General features: G+C 38.0%; 1 protein-coding gene across 1 annotated transcript; it reads left to right on the top strand.

The window, feature by feature from the left end:
* The first annotated feature begins 856 nt into the window (after positions 1–856).
* Positions 857–15,957, top strand: ovol1a (ovo-like zinc finger 1a). The gene is made up of 5 exons (XM_008435614.1): positions 857–1,368; positions 11,511–11,731; positions 12,546–12,764; positions 13,548–13,692; positions 15,151–15,957. The coding sequence occupies exons 1-5, from the start codon at positions 1,269–1,271 to the stop codon at positions 15,492–15,494; spliced, it is 1,029 nt and encodes a 342-aa protein (XP_008433836.1). The 5' UTR covers positions 857–1,268; the 3' UTR covers positions 15,495–15,957.
* The last annotated feature ends 3,291 nt before the right edge of the window (positions 15,958–19,248 follow it).

Raw genomic sequence — 19,248 nt, 5'->3', positions numbered from 1 at the left:
TGTCTGGTGAATTTCTGGTTAAAATATGTTTGTTTTTCATTCAGTGGGTAGAAAATCCAGAAATTTTATTCAAGTAAAAGTAGAAATACTTCATAATAAAATAAGCCAAGTAAAGGTCAAAAGTACGGAATAGTAAAAATACTCTTAAAAGTAATATTTTTCAAAAAAGTTACTCACGTAAAGGTAATTGAGTAAATGTAACTAGTTACTGCCCAGCTCTGCCATTGGAACAAATAAGTTTTCATCAATATAAAGAAATTATTTATGTGAATCAGGCTCGTGTATCTTGCTGAAACGTTAGTTTTGTCTTACTTTTAGTGTATTAAGATATTTGCACTAGAAACGAAACCAAATTATTTTGTAAGGTTTTGCTTTTGCAGTGTCCACCCCGTTTCCAGTGCCGCCCTGGTTAACTGCCCATTTGACCCCTGTTAGAAGCATCCACCGTGTTTCAGAGTAAACATAGATACTGAAATACTCATACATTTTGTATTTCACTAGAAATCTTAAGTCACTTTTGGTTGTCGGCATGATTTCGTGTTTTCATCCGGCTGAAATCGTGACTTTGCCGCTTTTCTTCGTGCCGCACGTCTTTTCTCACGGCTCCCCACCTTAAAGGGGAATGGAGAAGAGGTGGAGATACGGAGAGCGAAAAAGAAAGACGGAGACAGGGAGAGGAGGGGTAAACCGGTTCAGCAGGTATACTGAGGCCTAACCCAGTCTCCCTCCAGCCTGTTGTCACCGTTATTTCTGCCGCGCATGCGTGCTGGCGCCTGTTTCCTGCTTTTTTTCTCCTTTTAAATGAGCACCTGAGCTGCTGTTTGACCCACCTCTGTCGTGACTCAATGTGTGTGTGTGTGTGTCTGTGTGTGTGTGTGTGATCGGGGATATCTGCCGTTTTTTCTTTCTTTTCTTTTTTCCCTCAACCCACTCTCCCGTTATTTGAAGGCGCTGCGGAGTCCGCGCTGACTTTACCTGCCTCACCTGAGCAGACTCACCTGTCCGGACCTTCTTCAAACCTTAAAATCTGACTTTGAGAGAAAGAAAAGTGCTAAGATATTAGAAGATAAAGCTTGTGGAAACAAGACGAAAAAGCGCAAGAAGGGGTGAAAAAAAAAGAAGAGGATCTACTCTTTCCATTTTCCCCCTCAAGCTTCCTGCTTTTAAACGGTTACCTGGTTTTGACGTCGCTACTTTTCTGAAAACTTCCCTCGCGCTAAATTAAAAAAAGAAATCAGCCAACACGGACTGGCTGGCTTTGATCGAGCATGCCGCGGGCCTTTCTGGTGAAAAAGGCGAACGTTTCGCCTGGAAAGCGGAACTGGAGCGAGCTGCCCGATCATGAGCGGGGGGACGTCTACATCCCAGGTGAGTCCGCTGCTGCGGTAATGAGCCATGTTCGCTGCTTCAGGAAGGAATGAACGAAACGGAGACCCGCCAAGCGGAGGAAGTGCGTGACCCGGTGCCTTTACGCACAGATTGGAGGATGTTTTACGCGGGGTTTTGGGGGTCGGGCCGGGAACGCTGGTGTCGGTGTCGGTGTGGCAGGTGGTGCACGGAGGGGGTCCGGAGTCTGGATGCGAGTAACGGGAATCCCGGCGGGGCCCCGGAGAGCCTGAGGGCTCAGCGGCTGCTCTGTTTGTTTTCGTTTGCGGATAGAAATCCATATCCATACCCGCTTAAGCATAAATCGTTCAATTAAAATGGACATAAACAGATTATATAATGATTAAATGTTTGCCTCCTTTCGCAACGGGCCTTTCTGATTGCTTCCCAGATCGACCTTCAACCCCTGATTGCCCTCCTTCCTTGTTCAGTGGCTGCTACTTATAAAACTCCAGGCTGGCTCCCTGACGTTTGTTGATTCATTACAAATAGACAGAAAACACTTCAAATTAAGAGGCAAAGCGATCCGGGTTTCTGAAGTGACACTCTTACTGTCATGGTCTCAATCTGGGGAACATCTTTCTGTCCCCCTCCTCATCTTTTTGAGAACAATCCCCATTGTTGCCGTCGGCGGAGTTTTTATTGTAACAGGCCGCCGGTATCAGATAACAAGTAACGGACTACACCCTAAACCTCTCCACCCTCTGACCCTTCCCCCGCTCCTTCTTCACTGGGTTTGTTTGTGTGCGTCTTCCTCTCCTCTCTCCCGTTAACTTTTAATCATTGACTTCTACATCCTCCTCCATGGCTGTTTGAGACGACAAGGGCAGCAGGAAACCCGGTTTCAGCTCGATAAATAATATGTATGTGTTAAATATGGCATTTATTCATCTTGATCAATTCTTTCAGTTATTAAAATTACACTTCGTTAATAGGTAATTGTATAGGTAATTATGTATGATCTGATGATAAACAGTAAGTCCATGTTGTTACCTCAAAAAAGTCCTATAAGTTCTTCTATTTTCTAATATTTTACTATTGCTTATATTCATAAAAATCCCAAAATATTATTGCAATTCACCTTTTATGGGCATGTCACTTTTATATAAAGTATATGTTTGTTAAATATTCTTTAAAAGAATAAAATAAAATCAGTTGGCACCCCGAAAATTGGGACCCTGGGCTACAGCTACGTAAGCCCTTTCTAAAATCTGGCCCAGGTTTTATACATAATTAGTTATGAACTGATAATGCCAACTGATGATGTCTGGATTCATGTGTCCATTAATGTTGTTTCACCTTAAAAATGACTATAAGTTCATAAATTTCAAATACTTGACGGTTACTTTGGGTTGCCCCCAAAACTTTAATATCTGGGCTAATCAGAGGCAGGTAGTCACTGTTACATTTACTTCACTAAATTTTTGAAAAGAATGTACTTTTAGGTGTTTATAACTCCTAAAAGTACATTTACTTTTACTTGAGTAAATGTACGCAAGTAAAAGTGAAAGCTACTCTTACTTGAGTAAAATTAGAGATTTCTGTTTTCTCCACAGAAATAATTATACAAACTTCATTCAGTTTGTTTTCCACTGAATGAAGAACAAACAGATTTTAACCAGAAATTCACCAATACACGCCTAGACTTTGTCAAAGTGAGACCTCTTGTCTGGAAACAATCTTTGCTGTTTTACTGTTATTTACTACCAGGTGAAAATGCAGTAAAATCACACACTGTCACTGGAAGTACTTCACCCCTTTCTCACATACATGCTTATGTTTTTACATACGACCTATATTAAGTACTAGTTTCAAATTTTTATTGTAAAATTGTTTCAAATGTTTAAAATGTTATTTTAGTATTTAAAATACCAGAATTTAAACATAACTTCTTTTTTTTTCACCAAATACTTTTTTACTTTTACTTGAGTAAGAGTTGTTGAAGTAGTAGGGATACTATTACTTGAGTATAATCTTTTGATACTCATGTATTAAATGCCGTTAAAGCCATTCAAAACCAACATCATCCTTATTTTTTTCCCAAGTTGCCATTCGTATTTCAGCAAAACTCTGTTTCCAGTGATTTTCCCCAATAAGTCGACATTATGAACTGTCAAAGCTTGAGATCTTTGCTTCCTTCCTGCTTTTCACTGCAGTGTTTAAAAAACCCCCCACAAAAAAACAAAATACAGTTTTACGTGTCACCAAACGCTAAATGTCTGACATGCCAACACCTGTGACTTCCTGAGAAACACTTGGCCTTAAACGCAGCATCATGATGTGCAGGTTCATGTTATGAGACTCTAAAAGTCTGATAACGTGGCTGTGACGAAAATCTTTATCTGGAGAAGTGCCGTTCTCTAACTGCTCACTAACTGGGCTGCCATCTTGGAAATCTCCCTCTTCCAATTAACTTTGACCAGTAGAGAGGAACAGCATCACCATTTGTCTCATCCCTTTTTATTTTTAATCTGGATAAAATTATTACATCGTTTTCTATAGCAATAGAAGATGTTACAAAGTTTTTACAAAAAGTCATGTTTAACCAAAGACTTATTTGAAAGCCAGTTTTGCTGCAGCCGAGTTAGGTTTTGTTTAATCAATTAAATGGCTAAAAATGAGCAAACTTTTTGAAAGAAAGTGACCCAAATTAAATTCTTATACAAAATAAATTTGTTCCATTGAGCTAAAAAAATTGAAAACTACATGCTTTTCTTTTACCACAGTAAACATATAAAAAACATCTATATTAAGTTTTGGATTTGTGATGAATAGTGCATTTTATTCATCACTACTTGACTTAACTTTAGCTTTCATTTCATTTTCTTTGCCAATTGTGGACACCCCAGATTTAGGAGTGTCAAGCTCACTCTTTCAGAAGAATCTCTGTTCATTTCAGTTCAAAGGTCATCCGTTGTTTTAGATTTTCAGTGCTAGCTACACGCAAAATATATATTTTTTGGAACGCTCATGCCTCCCTTTTACACAGTTACGCCCCGGGCAAAGAGCCACGTTACCCACATTAACACCCACTTAAATGTCTTCTTAAGACATTCCCATGCTGCCGCCTCCAAACCCATTTTGAATTTTGCTAAAAAGTCACTGCAAATGTAGAAGATCCTATTATATAATTTAAATTTAAGGACTACATGTCAAAAACTAAACCTGCAGCACCTGTACGCAGTGACGCATCGTCAACACCCTGAACAAAACCCAGCAACGGTCTCTGGTACAGTTTCTGGTATGTGCCGTTACTTGATGTACCTGCCTGGATTGCGTTGGCGTCCACACGCACTTACAAAAGAGAGGCCGCAGTCAAATAAAAACACACACACACACAAACACGCAGACAGAGGTATGATAATTACCTTAGACGGAAAGAGAGTAGAAGGCGTGTTGAATACTTTTTATAAGCCACAGGATGCCATCAGTTTGGACAAATCTCCAGATGGTGTGTATTTATGTGTGTGTTGGAGTTTTATTTTTATCTCATAATCCACAAACATGTGCCAGGACCAGCTTCTGATGTATCATCGGTGTGAAAACAGTTTGCTTTGGCCCACCTCTGAGATTACACACAACTGATGAGGGTTTAGTTGAGTAACAGGAGCATTAATGTTACAAGCAGCAACAAAAACATGCAGTTTTCCTTCACGTCAATGCTCAGATTTAACTGTCCATTGAATATTTAATTGGGAAATAGTTTAATTTGGGTTACATTTAGATGTAAACCACAATTACATTAAAACAAATCTTAAATTTGCCTTTCTTAAGAAGTCAGCAATAGCCTGTAGAGCCAGTTATTCCGCATTTAGTGTCTTTATGCAAGAATGCTGCCACTCTTTTAAGTCATGTATGTTTCTCGACAACATAATTATATATTTTGAATTGTATCAAGTCATTCGTTAAAGATGCCAAATGTTTATCTTAATAGTAGAAATATCTGGTCAAAGGTGACGATCTTTAAGGAAATATATGTTGTTGTTCTGGATTTTCCACCAGCACAAAGAAAATATAAGGTGCTGTAGCTTTAACTGTGACTAGTTGATATGAAAAAGAAACAGGACGTGTCTGTTTGTGATTGAGTGTTTTCTTCATAGAGCTATGTAAGATGAGATCTAAACTTCACATAAAATACATATCTTAAAAATCTGATTTATAAAAGTTCAGGCCCTGCTAAACTTTCTTTAAAAAGTCATCTTTTCCACCATCAACGCCTGCAGACCTTCAAACAAATTATAATCTGTTTGAAGGTTTGTGGGGTAGTAGAAATATTCATCCAATGAAGTCTCTCCTTACTACTTAAGGCATAATTATCTTTTTTCATTTCTAAAATATGATTTTGTATCTCGTTCTTCTTTGAGAGTTTCAGATTTATGGGGATCAAATTTTGTCACTCCACATATGAAGTCAGGCATTTTGTTTGAAGCAACACATTTGGTCCATTATTTTTATAAAAACAGGAACATACTCCAAGAACTTTAGTTTAAGTATTTTTGTGGCTAACAGTCAAGCACATAACATTTTTACTGATTAGCATTTTTTAAGCTTAAAACATGGTATAAAGAGTATAATTTAAAGCTTGAGTTTTGGGACGCAATCTCAGTTTCCTCATTTCATACATAAGTATGGTCTTTACATTTTGAGAAACTGATTATTACCACTAAAACATGTTTGTTTCAGTTCTCCCAAACTTGACTTAATTAAGCAAAGCTAACTAGCAGAAACTTGGCAGTTAAATTCTGTCCGATCAGTAACTTCCGTCATGCTAAGCTAAACTTAGCCCAGGTAGCAGCTTACGGAAATATAAAAATTCCCTGAAAGTTTTATATATTATTTTATTATTTTCACCACAATTTGCCAAAACAGCTAAGCTTTGCTCTGAACTTGTCCTAAAAATTATTTATTAGTGCTGGATTGTTTTCAATGCAGTTTTTAGTCTCTTGCGTATTTCTTTAAATTTTAGCAATTTAAAATGTATTGTTTTACACAGTGGCGCAGTTGGTAGAGCTGTTGCCTTGCAGCAAGAAGGTTCTGGGTAAGATTCCCGGCCCCGGTCTTTCTGCATGAAGTTTGCATGTTCTCCCTGTGCATGGTGGGTTTTCTCCGGGTACTCCGGTTTCCTCCCACAGTCCAAAAACATGACTGTCAGGTTAATTGGCCTCTCCTAATTTTCCCTAGGTGTGAGTGTGTGTGTGCATGGTTGTTTGTCCTGTGTGTCTCTGTGTTGCCCTGCGACAGACTGGCGACCTGTCCAGGGTGACCCCGCCTCTCGCCCGGAACGTTAGCTGGAGATAGGCACCAGCAACCCTCCTGACCCCACTAAGGGACAAGGGTGTAAAGAAAATGGATGGATGTTTTACAATTAAAAACTGTATTCAATAAAGTAAAATACTAGTTGTTATGCTAATCTAAGCATACTTAAACCAAGTCAAGCTAATTAGCTTCTTTCAGTAGCAGCAGAAAATCTACAGGAAAGCAGATATGAAGTTAGCTTTTCTGTAAAGGAAAAAATATATGTAAGTTTTGGTTCACATTTGAAGTGACATAGCTGTAGTTTTAAATGTTGTAGATTCAGTAATTAAAATTATGTGAATACAATCTGCGTAGGCTACCAGTTGTTGCTAATCTAAACATCATTAAACCAGCTCATTTCAGTAGCTGCAGATGATTTACAGGAAAGCAGATATAATTTTAGCGTTTTGTAAAAGAAAAAAACTGAGTTGAGGTACACAATTCTCAACTCAGTGGCTATATAATAAGTGACTTATTATATAGCCATCTGTTTTAAATGTTTTACATTCAGAGGTTAAATCTGTGCTGCTCTATTGTTTAAAAGAGATAAAATTGATGGGCATCCTGTATGCTAAACCTGGCTAACAAATGCTAACTACTGCCTGTTTATAAAACAAACATGAAACTGGAAAAAATAGGAAATGCTGGCTCTAAAATGACCCAGGTGTTAAATCAGTTGGTCTTAAATGATCTCTGTGTATTGTGGGATCTACTTTCAGTGTTGCTGCTAAAGCTGTCTGAAGGTTAATATTTATTGAATGGAGGAAAATGTAACGGACCCTATGAACAGCCGGTTGCTGCAGACAATACACCTTTAGCAAACACACCCTGACTCACACCCAGTGTTTGATAAAGTTATCTGCTGATTGTTGACTCTTTCTCTCAGCTGAGCCATGCTATAAATAAAAAAATAAAAATACTAAAACATGTGCAAACAGCACTCAGTGTTCCTCCTTTCACTTCATCGTGAAATAAAAGAACTTTGGGTATTTTGAACCCCGTCATCCAGTTACACCCAGACATACACACATCTCATTCATTGGTGATGGGGGGAAGGAGGGGTGAGCAAACAATGCAAGTTGAGATTAAATGTCCACAAGCAGCAGTCACCACAGAAACTATCAATGCACAGAGGTAATTAAGACTTTTAGGCCATTTCAAGGAAATGTTATTTACTTTTCTTCTTGTGGTACTGATCCTTTCAACAAGTATAATCTTCAGCAAACGAATAACAATCGGACGTTACTCCTCCATGAACTACCCATTATAATTACACAATTAACTTTATAAACATCTGTTCTTTTGTAACATTTTGTCTTTCAGACTGCAGACCGTAATGCTCAATTCAATTTTTTTGTGAAATGTTTTTTTTTTTTTGTTATTTGTTTTGCATGGCCGTTCACACTTTTAAATATATGCGACTTGTATGCGATCTCCAGTGTGAACTGCAAACGACCTGAAAGTGTTCCTCATGTGCAGTAGAGGGCGCAATAATGTCACACGTACCCAACCGCTATAAAAAGGAAGAAGTAGCGCTCAGTGTTTGCGGAAGTAAACGCTAACGGTGGAGCGTAGCTTATGATTTGTACGTTGTGGTCTAACCGGAGCCATTACATTAACAACTTAATCCTGATTATAGTCCATTATGGTTGTTGTTTTTCTTCCCGCTTGCGTGTATCAGGACGCAGAATAATGACGTTTGTCGAGTATCAATGACGTTCAGGTCGGATGACCTGCGACCTGGCCGTTCAGATTCAGGTTAGAGTTGAAAAGATCGGATACATATCGGCTTTAGGAACATATATCCAAGGTTACGTTCACACTGCAGCACGAGTGACCAAATCCGTTTTTTTTAAATGTTTTATTTTTTGCCTTGATGCGACCTGTATCTGATATTTTCATGACGGTCTGAACAACACGGGTCGGAGTGTTTAGAATGGACCCTGGCCACTTGGATATCCGATACGTATCTGATCTTTTCAGACGTGACCTGCGTCTTGCGTGTAAAGGACGTACAGAGTCTTCGTGTGAATAAGAAGGTTCTGGTGACTGAGAGTAAGTACATGTAGTACAAGTAGGCTAAAGTCCATCTTAGCCTGCAGATAAAAGCTACATTATAGCTCATTTTGTTAGTTCGGCAGTAAGTACTACAGTAAATATCACTGATATTTATCTTAGTTTTATGCAGAGTTGGGTAGAGTACTCAGTAATTTTGAGCGAGTAATAGTTATGATGTACTTATGCTTGTAAGTTAGATAGGAACGAGGGGAGAGCTAGTTCTAAGCTTGTGGCTTGTTCATTGTTGTCATAGCAACCCCATAGCGACTGGTGTAGGCATCATATTGTTTATCATTTATTGTGATACATTTCTTATCGTGATAACATTTTTGATTTATTGGTTTCATAATAAATTCCAATTCCAGCACTGCTTAAAACCCTTGAAAGCTGTCCGTATTGTCAGAATTTCTATTTTTTTAATTGTTTTTCTCCACCGTTTGTTCAATATCAATAAATATCAATATAATTAACTGTGTATAGATTAGTGATACAAACAACACTTCTTTATTTCAATCAATCAATCAAATTGTATTTGTATATCACATTTCAGTAGCAAGGCATTTCAAGGTGCTTTACCTCATAACAAACACAAAAATACAAAGTCATGCAACATAGAATCAACAATATTATTGTGATATTGTGATAAAACTTTAAGTCAACATCGCCCAGATTTAAGTCGTGACTTAGTATTGTTGACAGGATTTCATAATAACCAGACGGCTTCTTGGTAAACCTGGAGATCCACTGGGGCTCCGCGAGTGACGTTTCATCAAATATGCTGCCGAGGCGGCACAGAGCCCTCACTGTGTCACAGCGAACCGTTAGCTCTGTAAGTTTATAGATCGGCTTTTGTGTCTTCTCATCTTTAAAGCTAGCTGCAAGGGCCTCATTTGCATTTACATTTGGGTTTTATCAGATTCAAGCCTGACAAACTAAACTGATTCCTTGTTTTCTATGGGCCACACCTGTCAATGGGCTGCCTGAAGCAAGCGCGCGCACACACACACACACACACACACCAAAGCACACCTTCACAACGTGCCGTTGGCTTTTTCTGTCAATCAGGTTGCTTTCTTTGACATTTTCTGTTATGTTCTGCTCTTGCACACCGTGGTTATAATTTAGTTTTATTTCATTGTGGCATTTTCTTTGTCTAATTCAGTTACTTTTAGTTAATTTTTAGAGTGTATTTGTTAGTTTTTATTTATTAAATATTGTTTAGTTTCACTTATGTTTTTACTACTTAATATTTTAGTTTTTCATATCGTTGTTGGTTTTTAGGTGCAGATTACAATATATATGCAATAAGCATTGTGTTGTGATTATGATTTTGAATTGGGTAATGAATCCTCACCAGAAGATATCATTTTTTAAAAAAATGATTCAGTTATTGTTGAACAACCAACTTTCTCTGGAGTTTTTTCCCAACTTTCGCTGTCGCCATTTTGCCAATTAGCCGACGTGTCACCTGGAGGGTTACGGAGGGCTGTAACTTGCAGACAACCAATGTAAACTGCTTCTGTGGGCGGAAAAAGACTAATAAATAAATTCATAAACACAAAAACAAGGGATATTATATCTGTTAATGAAAATGTTATCTCAGTTAGCTGTAGTTAACTGTAATAAGCTTGGTGTAGACCTTTACCATAACGCAGAAACCCTGATGCTCAGCCCTGCGGAGGTGGATTGTTTGAGGAAGGTAAAGAGCTGGTGCTGCAAGACCGTCTGGTTCAGCAAGTCTAACTGTAATGGGGATGTCTTTGTATAGGTTAGTGTGTGTGCGCGCGCGTGTGTGGGGGTGTGTGTGTGTGTGTGTGTGTGTGTGTGTGTGTGTGTGTGTGTGTGTGTGTATTTCCAGGCATGTGTCTGCGTGCAAAGCGAATCTTACTCGACAATAGCCCAAACAGGAGCACACCTACCCACGCAAACACACTTATTTAATTCTGTGTGTTTGCTAGTAGAGCAATTGTGCAAATATGGACGCGGTGGAAGATGGCTGCTTATTGTGAAACCCAGTAATGCAGTAATTTTCTTCTTTAATTTTCTGTGTTTGTCTCTCCCTCCTTTAGTCAACAGTATTCCACTTCACATCTGCCAGTTTAAAACCAGATGGACTTTTTGTTTTGTTTTTTTTAAACATGCATTGCCAGGTTTTGCATCATCATTGATATCAATAGAATATTTACTGAACTCCAGAACCGCACTGCATTCTGGGAGTTGTAGGCAGAGGAAAGACTTTACCTGCTCAACCTCTCATTTCTACTAGCTATGCTAGGTTGATGGTGGTTGTTTTTTTAATAATACATTATTTTGCATTGCATAGAAGATCTTTAACATTATGAGAAATATGAGAATTCAATAATAAAATTAATATAAAATAACCACAGACGTTGACAATATTGGTGTTAAGGTCTTGCAAATGACAAAGTAGAATAAATAAAGCAAAAAAAAGTGAAATAAATGAATATGTAAATGGGTAAATAAAACTATGTAACAGTTTAAAGTTACGCTGCTGTGCCTCACAGCTACTTAAAGATAAAATAAATGGCGGCATTCAGTGAAAACTGGATGAAACAGGAAAAGTCACGTCTCGAATTTGGCAGTATTTCAGATTTTTACAACAATAAAACTGATCAATAATTATTGATATTGACTGATATGAAATGCTCATATCATTTATCATCCATAGCGTCCAACCAGAGGTTCTTACAGAATATGTTAATGGAAAATAATCACAGCACGTCATTATTTTACCCTTGTTGTCCATCCAGTCTCCATCTTCCCGAACTCTGGTCTGATGACGGAAGTGGAGGCGAGTCCTGCGGAGACCGTTCCTCTCTGTCTCACCAAACGCTCTTCATCGGACAGCCACGCCCAGCTGCCGTCCAGCACCGTGCTCGGACAACCGCGGAGTCCGAGCGGCTCACCGGGAAGGTCGGACATCAGGCGCAGCTTACACAGCGGGTCGTTGTATGTCCGGTCCAAAATGAAGGTGAGAAAGGAAACAAACACACCTGCAGTTCACACTATACAATATTAGAAAAATGAGATATTTGTCTAACATTTTATAGTGGTAATGGTTAATGAACAATGGCTATTAAAGCCACTGTAGATAGAAAAACATGAGAATTATGCCAAAAAAGATAAATCTCAGAAATTTTCTAGAAAAAAAACCCAGGAAATTTCTGATTTTGAAAAGTGGAAAATTTCCTAGAAATTTTGAGATTTATCAGAGAAACTTTCTAAAAAAAGTTTCAAAGTCAAATATTTTCTACTTTTGAAATTTTCTTAGTGTGAAAAGTTAAAAAATTTTTGGACCTTTCGAACTCAGAAATGTTTTAGAAAAAAATGGACATTTCTGAGATTAATCTAATTTTTTTATATGACTGAGAAATTATTTTTAGAAATAATTTTTAAAAATGTTTCAAAAGTTGAATTTTTTGAGTTAGAAAAGTCAAAAATGTCAGATTTTGAAACTCCATAAATTTTCATAGAATTTTCTAGAAAATTGAAAAAGTTTTTTCTAGCTTATTTGTGACTTTTCAATCTCAGAAATTTCCAAGTTCTTTTCAATAAAATTTCTGATATCGATCTCCAAATTTCCGAGTTATTGGTGAAAATATACTCCTCCTTTTTTTTCTTTTCCTATCTACATTTGCCCTGACACGTTTTTGTAATAATATCTAGTTATATAGAGAATAAAACATTTTCTTTGTGAAAGGAAAACTTCTTACAGCTGTAACGTCATCAGCAGAAACTCATGCTTCGTTCATTTCAGCATGAACAGTATTTTCTCTCTCTAACAGGTAACTACAGGCGAGCTGCCTCCTGATCCCGCTCCTCTTCCTCCAGCTCTTCCTCCCATTCCCATTCCCAGTCCACAATCTCTACCTCCACAAGCCGCTGTGATGCCAGCTGCCCCCAAACAAACCCCCGCTCCATCGGAGCCGCCATCCATGGTGACCAGACCAACGGGTCAAAGTCAGAACCCTCCGCCCACAGCAGCAGGAGTGTTTGTGTGTCAGGTATAACCACACGATTAAAGTGATTAATCTCCTTATTTCATTCATTATTGATTCTTCCAGATCAGCCATAAATGTTTTAAAGTTATGTCATTCTGTATGCTCTGCTCTAAGGTCATATAAAAAGAATGTAAACATTGAAAGATAAAATTCTGATAATAAAGTGGTAATATTACAAGAATTTGGATCAATAAATTATCTTTTAATTAAATTGAATTAATGCTAGTTAGCATAGACAGGGGAAAAATGGTTTTACTGTAACAGCGAGTTATTTCTCCACCATTTGCAAATTTAGTAGCACATACACAAGATCGATTAATAGCACTGAGCCCCTCCTCCTCGCTCTGATTGCTTGTTTTTGGGGGGGAGCTGTTCGTTTCTTCAATAGCAGCTCAGGGAGGAAGTGGAGGAAGTCGAACTTTTCACAGATTATTTGTCTCATTTTAAACTGCAACAACATGGTGACAGAGTTAATAAATGCTCATGATACATATTTTTCTATAAAAGTTACAAACTGCAGCTTTAATTCTGCACACACAGAATTAAAGCTGCAGTTTAATTCTGTGTGTGAATTATAGTGTAAAGTGTAGTGTTGCTATAGTGTAAATATAGCAACATTGTTCTGATGAAAAGCCATTAAATCACCAAGGCGAGATCATCCTGACATCTCGCTTTGATGTGTCGATCTGGGTCAACACACACCTTCAAGTTTAGAACTCAGTTGACTTCCTGTCAGGTTGTGTATTCAGTAAAAATTATGGGTCTATAAATTGTTGCTGGTTTCAGGTTTGCCAGAAGACTTTCCAGTTCCAGCGCATGTTGAACAGACACATCAAATGCCACAGTGAGACCAAGAGACACCTGTGCACCTTCTGTGGGAAAGGCTTCAACGACACCTTTGACCTCAAGAGACATGTCCGCACGCACACAGGTACGTCCTTGCTTTGATTTTCCTGCAGTATCCAGGTTCAATAAGCCTTTAAACAGATGTATGAGCTCCCATTAGCTCAGGTAATGACAGGTAGTAAGATCAGATATCAAAACTACGCAGATGACACACAGCTCTACATTTTGATGCCACCAGGTGACTCTGAACCCATCCAAGCGCTGATAGAACAGATAAATGTGTGGGGGTGCCAAAACTTTCTCCAGCTGAACAGAAACAAAACTGAAGCTATTATCTTTGGACCTAAAGAGGAACGATCAAGTCTGGGTGTGGTGATGAACTCTGACCTCAACCTTCACAGTCACGTAAAGACAGTTACAAAGTCGGCCTTCTATCGTCTGAAGAACATTTCCAGGATTAAGTAAGATCTAGAAAAACTCATCCATGCGTTTGTCTTTAGTCTCATCGATTACTGTAGCAGCATCTTCACAGGTCTGACTAATAAATCAGTCAGATCCAGATGCTGCTGCTGGAGTTCTGACTAAAACCAGGAAGTTAGAGCACATCACCCAGGACTAAAGTCCCTACTCTGGCTCCTGTAGCTAAGAGAATAGACTTTAAAATACTGTTGTTAGTTTATAAACCACTGAACGGTTTAGCACCACAATCTGCTGTCGTCATAGCAACCTTTCAGATCTCTCAGGTCTTCTGGTTTTGGTTCTGCTCTGCATCCCCAGAACCAGAACCAAACATGGAGAAGCAGAATTCACTGCAAAAACACAAAATATTACCAAGCATTTTTGGTTTAGTTTCTAGTTCAAATATCTCAGTACTTTTAAAATAAGACAAAACTAACTTAGAAGTGACGTTTTTAGCAAGATGTAGGAGTTTGTTTTAGTAAATAATTCCTTAATATTGTTGAAAAAGTTCTAGTTACTTTGGCAGATCAATTCACGTAAAAGACAACATTTTTCACCTTTTATAAAATTGTTAATTATGAGTCTTGTCTCATGTTGTGTCTCAATATTTTCTCATCTAAGCACGTTGCTTTCCTGGCGTAAGCATTGTTTTTAAAGCATCATCCATATATATTTTCTCTGGCGTTATCCATTGTAAAGTTAATTATGAGGCGAGTTTCTCTAAAACAAGCTTCTATATCTCACTGAAAAGTTACTTGTAAGTTATTTTTGTCTCATTTCAAGTGTACCAAGATATTTGCACTGGACCAAAAGTACTTGGTAAGATTTTGTGATTTTGCAGTGTTCAGTTTCTATCCACCACGAATCTGTAACAAAGTTCCAGAAAACTGCAAAACAGCTGAAACACTGAGTTCATTTAAATCAACACTAAAAACCAGAGTTGCTTTTGAACCACAATAAATGGAATATTGATTAATATGACAAAATGTGATGTTTGTTCCTGGTTTCTTCTTTTTAATCGGCCTTGTTGCTGAAATGTGCGATACAAATAAATTTGATTGATTGATTGATTGATGTTTTCCAGGCGTCCGCCCGTACAAATGCTCGCTGTGCGACAAGGCCTTCACCCAGCGCTGCTCCCTGGAGTCCCACATGAAGAAGATCCACAGCGTCACCCTGAAGTACGCCTACAAGGAGCGCCGCAACAAGCTGTACGTGTGCGAGGAGTGCGGCCACACGGCCGGCACTCAGGACGAGCTGGTCCGCCACCTCCACTCGCTGCACCCGGACAGCCAGCTGCTGAAGGGGAAGGCCGCGCGGCGGGCCGGCGGGCCGGGAGCGCCGGCCTCCGGCTCCGTCGGAGGATCCGCTCCCAGCTCGCCCCGGGAGGCCGACAGCGACGACACCAACGGATCGGCCGGGCAGTAGATCGCCGCCAGAAACTGAGACAGGGTGGATGAAGGAGGGGCGTGTTCTCTCACGGACATGTAGAGTGTTTTGTTTATATATTTATACTGATAGAAAGGGTTTGGATTTGGGTCTGTTTTGTAAGAAAATTGGTAAAATGTTGATGCAGTAAGAAGAGTAAGCTTGACATGAATGAGTCACAACATTATGACATCTCAACTTTCATCCTCAGGGAATAAATTTTTATTTTTACTTTATTGCTCCAAGAAGAACCTCAAACGGGGTGGAACCTTTTAGACGACGCTCCGGATCAGAACCTTTCATCCAACAACGCAAACTTTGTTCGCCTCATTTTGTTTTGGCTCATCTTTATATTTTTGTATGAGACTATGCTACCAGTGGGTTTCTCTGTGCAACAGAAGAGATTAATTTTTTTAATGGAAAACACTTTATTGTTATTATTATTAAAGCAAGTAATATATTACATAACATCGACTTGATTTTGTTCGTTCTTTTAAATAAATTCTTTGGTGTTTTTTAAATTTGCAGCTCAGGAGTTTAACAACTTGTCTAATGAGACTTTCTAAAATAATAAAGAAACAGCAACACCAGATTTGTAAAACAACAAATAAATAACTTGAATAAAAGTTTCTTCAGAAAGTCTGGATAAGCATTGATTAAAATTATGCTAAATAAATACAGGTAAATCTGACAGAAGTGAAGCAAATCTTAAAGAAAATGGGTCAGAATTTTTCATTTTGGACTTCCGATATCTGAATTTAAACCAGTTTCTATTATTTCAGGATAGAAAAATAATGAATTTCAGTTCAATACTAATTTATTTGTGTAACTCTGAGCATGTGACTTTTACTAAACCAAGTAAGAATTGTTTATTTAATTCTAAATGCAATAATAAATGGTATTTTAGCAGTTATTCTGTGTGATTTTATGCAATATCTCCAATAGAAGGAAACCATTGGCACAAAGCTTTTAGTATAATAATAATATATATATTTTTAGCTTCAAACTGTGTGCTCTATATTTTTAAATGGGCTACTGGACACTTGTACAAAATAAACATATTTTTCTCCTTTGTAAGTTAATGATTAATTTTTGTTCTAAAATCTGAAAACATTGAGTTTACTTTAGTTTCATTCACTAATAAAATAATAATATTAAATATGGAGAACCATTTCTGCAGCTCTAAGTATTGATTTTTATAGACAGAAGTGGCTCCTTGAAATAGTTGCTGACCCAAGGCGTATATTTATTTATTTTAAGTATAATATAAAAAATCAACACAAACCAACTGCAATGAACTACAAAAAAAATATATTTTCTTGACTTAAAATGGAAATTCAATATACAACTGATGAATTGGGTGAACAAGTTTCAATTTATTCTGGATTTTAAAACTCAAACTGGGTTTCAGCTGCACTAATATGAACACATTTACATTTGTTCTTGTAAATGTTGGTGTCCAGGCGAAAACATTGTTCTTGAAGCGTCGTCCTTTTATTCTGATTGGAAAATTTGATGACCAGAGGAAACACAAATCTTCAAATTAAACCAACAAGCATTTTTTTCTGCTGAATCGCTCATTTCTACGTCTATAAACAAACAATCGGTGTGAAATTTGGCTTTTTAATTTAAAAAACACCTCACACATTTAAAAACTGACCGTTCACGGCAAAGCAGCGATGTTAAACTGGTCACTGAAGACGTTAAGGGATTATGATACACTGCAAAAACAAAATGTTAGTAGTTTTGGTTTAGGTTCTAATGCAAATATCTTAGTAGACTTCAAATAAAGAATTAACTTTCAAGTGACTTTTCAGCAAGAAATATGAGCTTGTTTTCAGTCAATTCTAGATATTTGAACTAGAAACGAGACCAAAATACTGGGTAAGATTTTGTGTTTTTGCAGTGCATAGTGTGGAGTTAGAGATGCTAGCATGAGTCAGATGCTATTCTCTGAGAAACCAACATTTCAACATCCAGTCTGCTCCAGTTCAGAGTTGGATTAACACACACAGTCCTGGTTTAGATCATGTTTAGACACATAACTACATGTTTGAAAACGGCGCCGGAGTAAAACAAACACCAACTGAAGCGTTTTACTCCTCAGTGGGTTAAATGTTTCTGACCAAGCAGTTGTTTCCAGAAAATCAAGAAAACAGTTTGGCTTCTTAATTTTAACAAACATTTCAGTTCACTTGGTCATTTATCTTTTTTAGCCAAAGTTATTATGAGCTGTTGTAGAAAGTCCAAAGATTACTTGATGGCCTAGTCAAAGTCCAGACCCAAATCTGGTTCAAAATAGGACTGACTTTCACATATTTTGGCATACACGTGACGTCGGGGTAAAAATGTGGTTTTACAAAACATCCAGGATGTTTTGTAAAACCACATTTTTACCACAAAAAAGGAGTCTACATTAACTTTAAAGGGGATCTATTGTGCAAAATTCACATTTTGCACATTTATTTACTTCCATTTGGGTCACAACTGCCTCTAAATGCAGCCCAACTGCATGAAAAAACACCCTGTCGTTTTATTGGCAACAGGTTTATGTTTTTGGTGTTAGGAACCCAACTCTGACACCAGCAAAGCCCAGCCAGGTTCCATTTGCAACCCAAATGGAACTCCAGCATGTTTTGTCCGATGATTTTACCCCTGAATGCCCTGTACAATGGCTGCTGGAAAACACAAGTGTTTTGTTTTGAATGTATTTAGGAGTTTGATAGATCCCAGTATGCCAAGTAGCAGATGTGTAATTGTTTTACTTGAGTCATTTATAAGTTTATGTCTATTGCGATTATGTGTTTAGCTGAGTATTTTTTTGTTTTGTTTTTCCATTTCTCTGTATGCTTTTTTGTTTTTGTTGACTTACCATCCAGAAAGCATTTGCTGTATTCTTGTTGGTTGTGCAACAGGCTCTACTTATGCTTTTCAAAGATGTACTGTGGTATGATAGTGCATCTGTTTGTTGCCATTTTCATGTGAGTGTCAACATCGAGTTGGGGGGCGTGGCCAGCAGCAGCTTACTTGGATTTAAAGTGACAAAACCTCTAAACCAGAACTGATCAGACTAAAATCTCATTATCAAAGAATGATTTTATGCAAAAATAATAAAAATAAAAAATGTATTGAACATGTTTGGCATGGCCCATAGACCTATCCTAACCTGTTCAAGGAAGCACAATAGATCACCTTTAAAGTTATTTTAAAGTAGTAAAGAAGCCATTTTTGTTTGACTAGCAGTCTGCAACCAAAGAAAGTGAACAGTTATTTTGCCTCTTTTCTTGCTCCTCAAACCCGTTCCCTCTCTCTCTCACTCTCTCTCTCTTTGTCTTTGTCTCTCCTGAGCTTCTTCCTCCCATTCTGCTGCTTCTCGCCAAGCTTTGGCCTGACTGTGTGTCTAAGAGAGGCTGCGGCTGGGGGAGAGGTTGGATTCCTGATCCCTGTCGAGTCTTGTTGGAGGATTCCAGCTGCTGTCAGCCTGAGGATACAGGGAGGAAAACCAAGGCGGATAACGGTCTGTGAAAGGTAACAGGCACAGACTGTGTAGGAAAATAATGGAAGCAGGCAAAATTAATGTCTTTTAATCAGATTTATGCTGCAGTGTTTTTTTTTATTTAGCATTTTCTTGATGTTTCTATAAGGTTTCTTGGGGTTTTATTTTCAAATTTGCATGGACTTCTCTTTCTGAAACTGCAAAACAGACAATAGAAAAATGTGTGAAAGCCCCTAACACTGGGGGGTCCAAACTTTT

Source organism: Poecilia reticulata, linkage group LG18 (assembly GCF_000633615.1).
Source record: "Poecilia reticulata strain Guanapo linkage group LG18, Guppy_female_1.0+MT, whole genome shotgun sequence".
NCBI lineage: Eukaryota > Metazoa > Chordata > Actinopteri > Cyprinodontiformes > Poeciliidae > Poecilia > Poecilia reticulata.
This window is presented reverse-complemented; position numbering and strand designations above follow the sequence as displayed.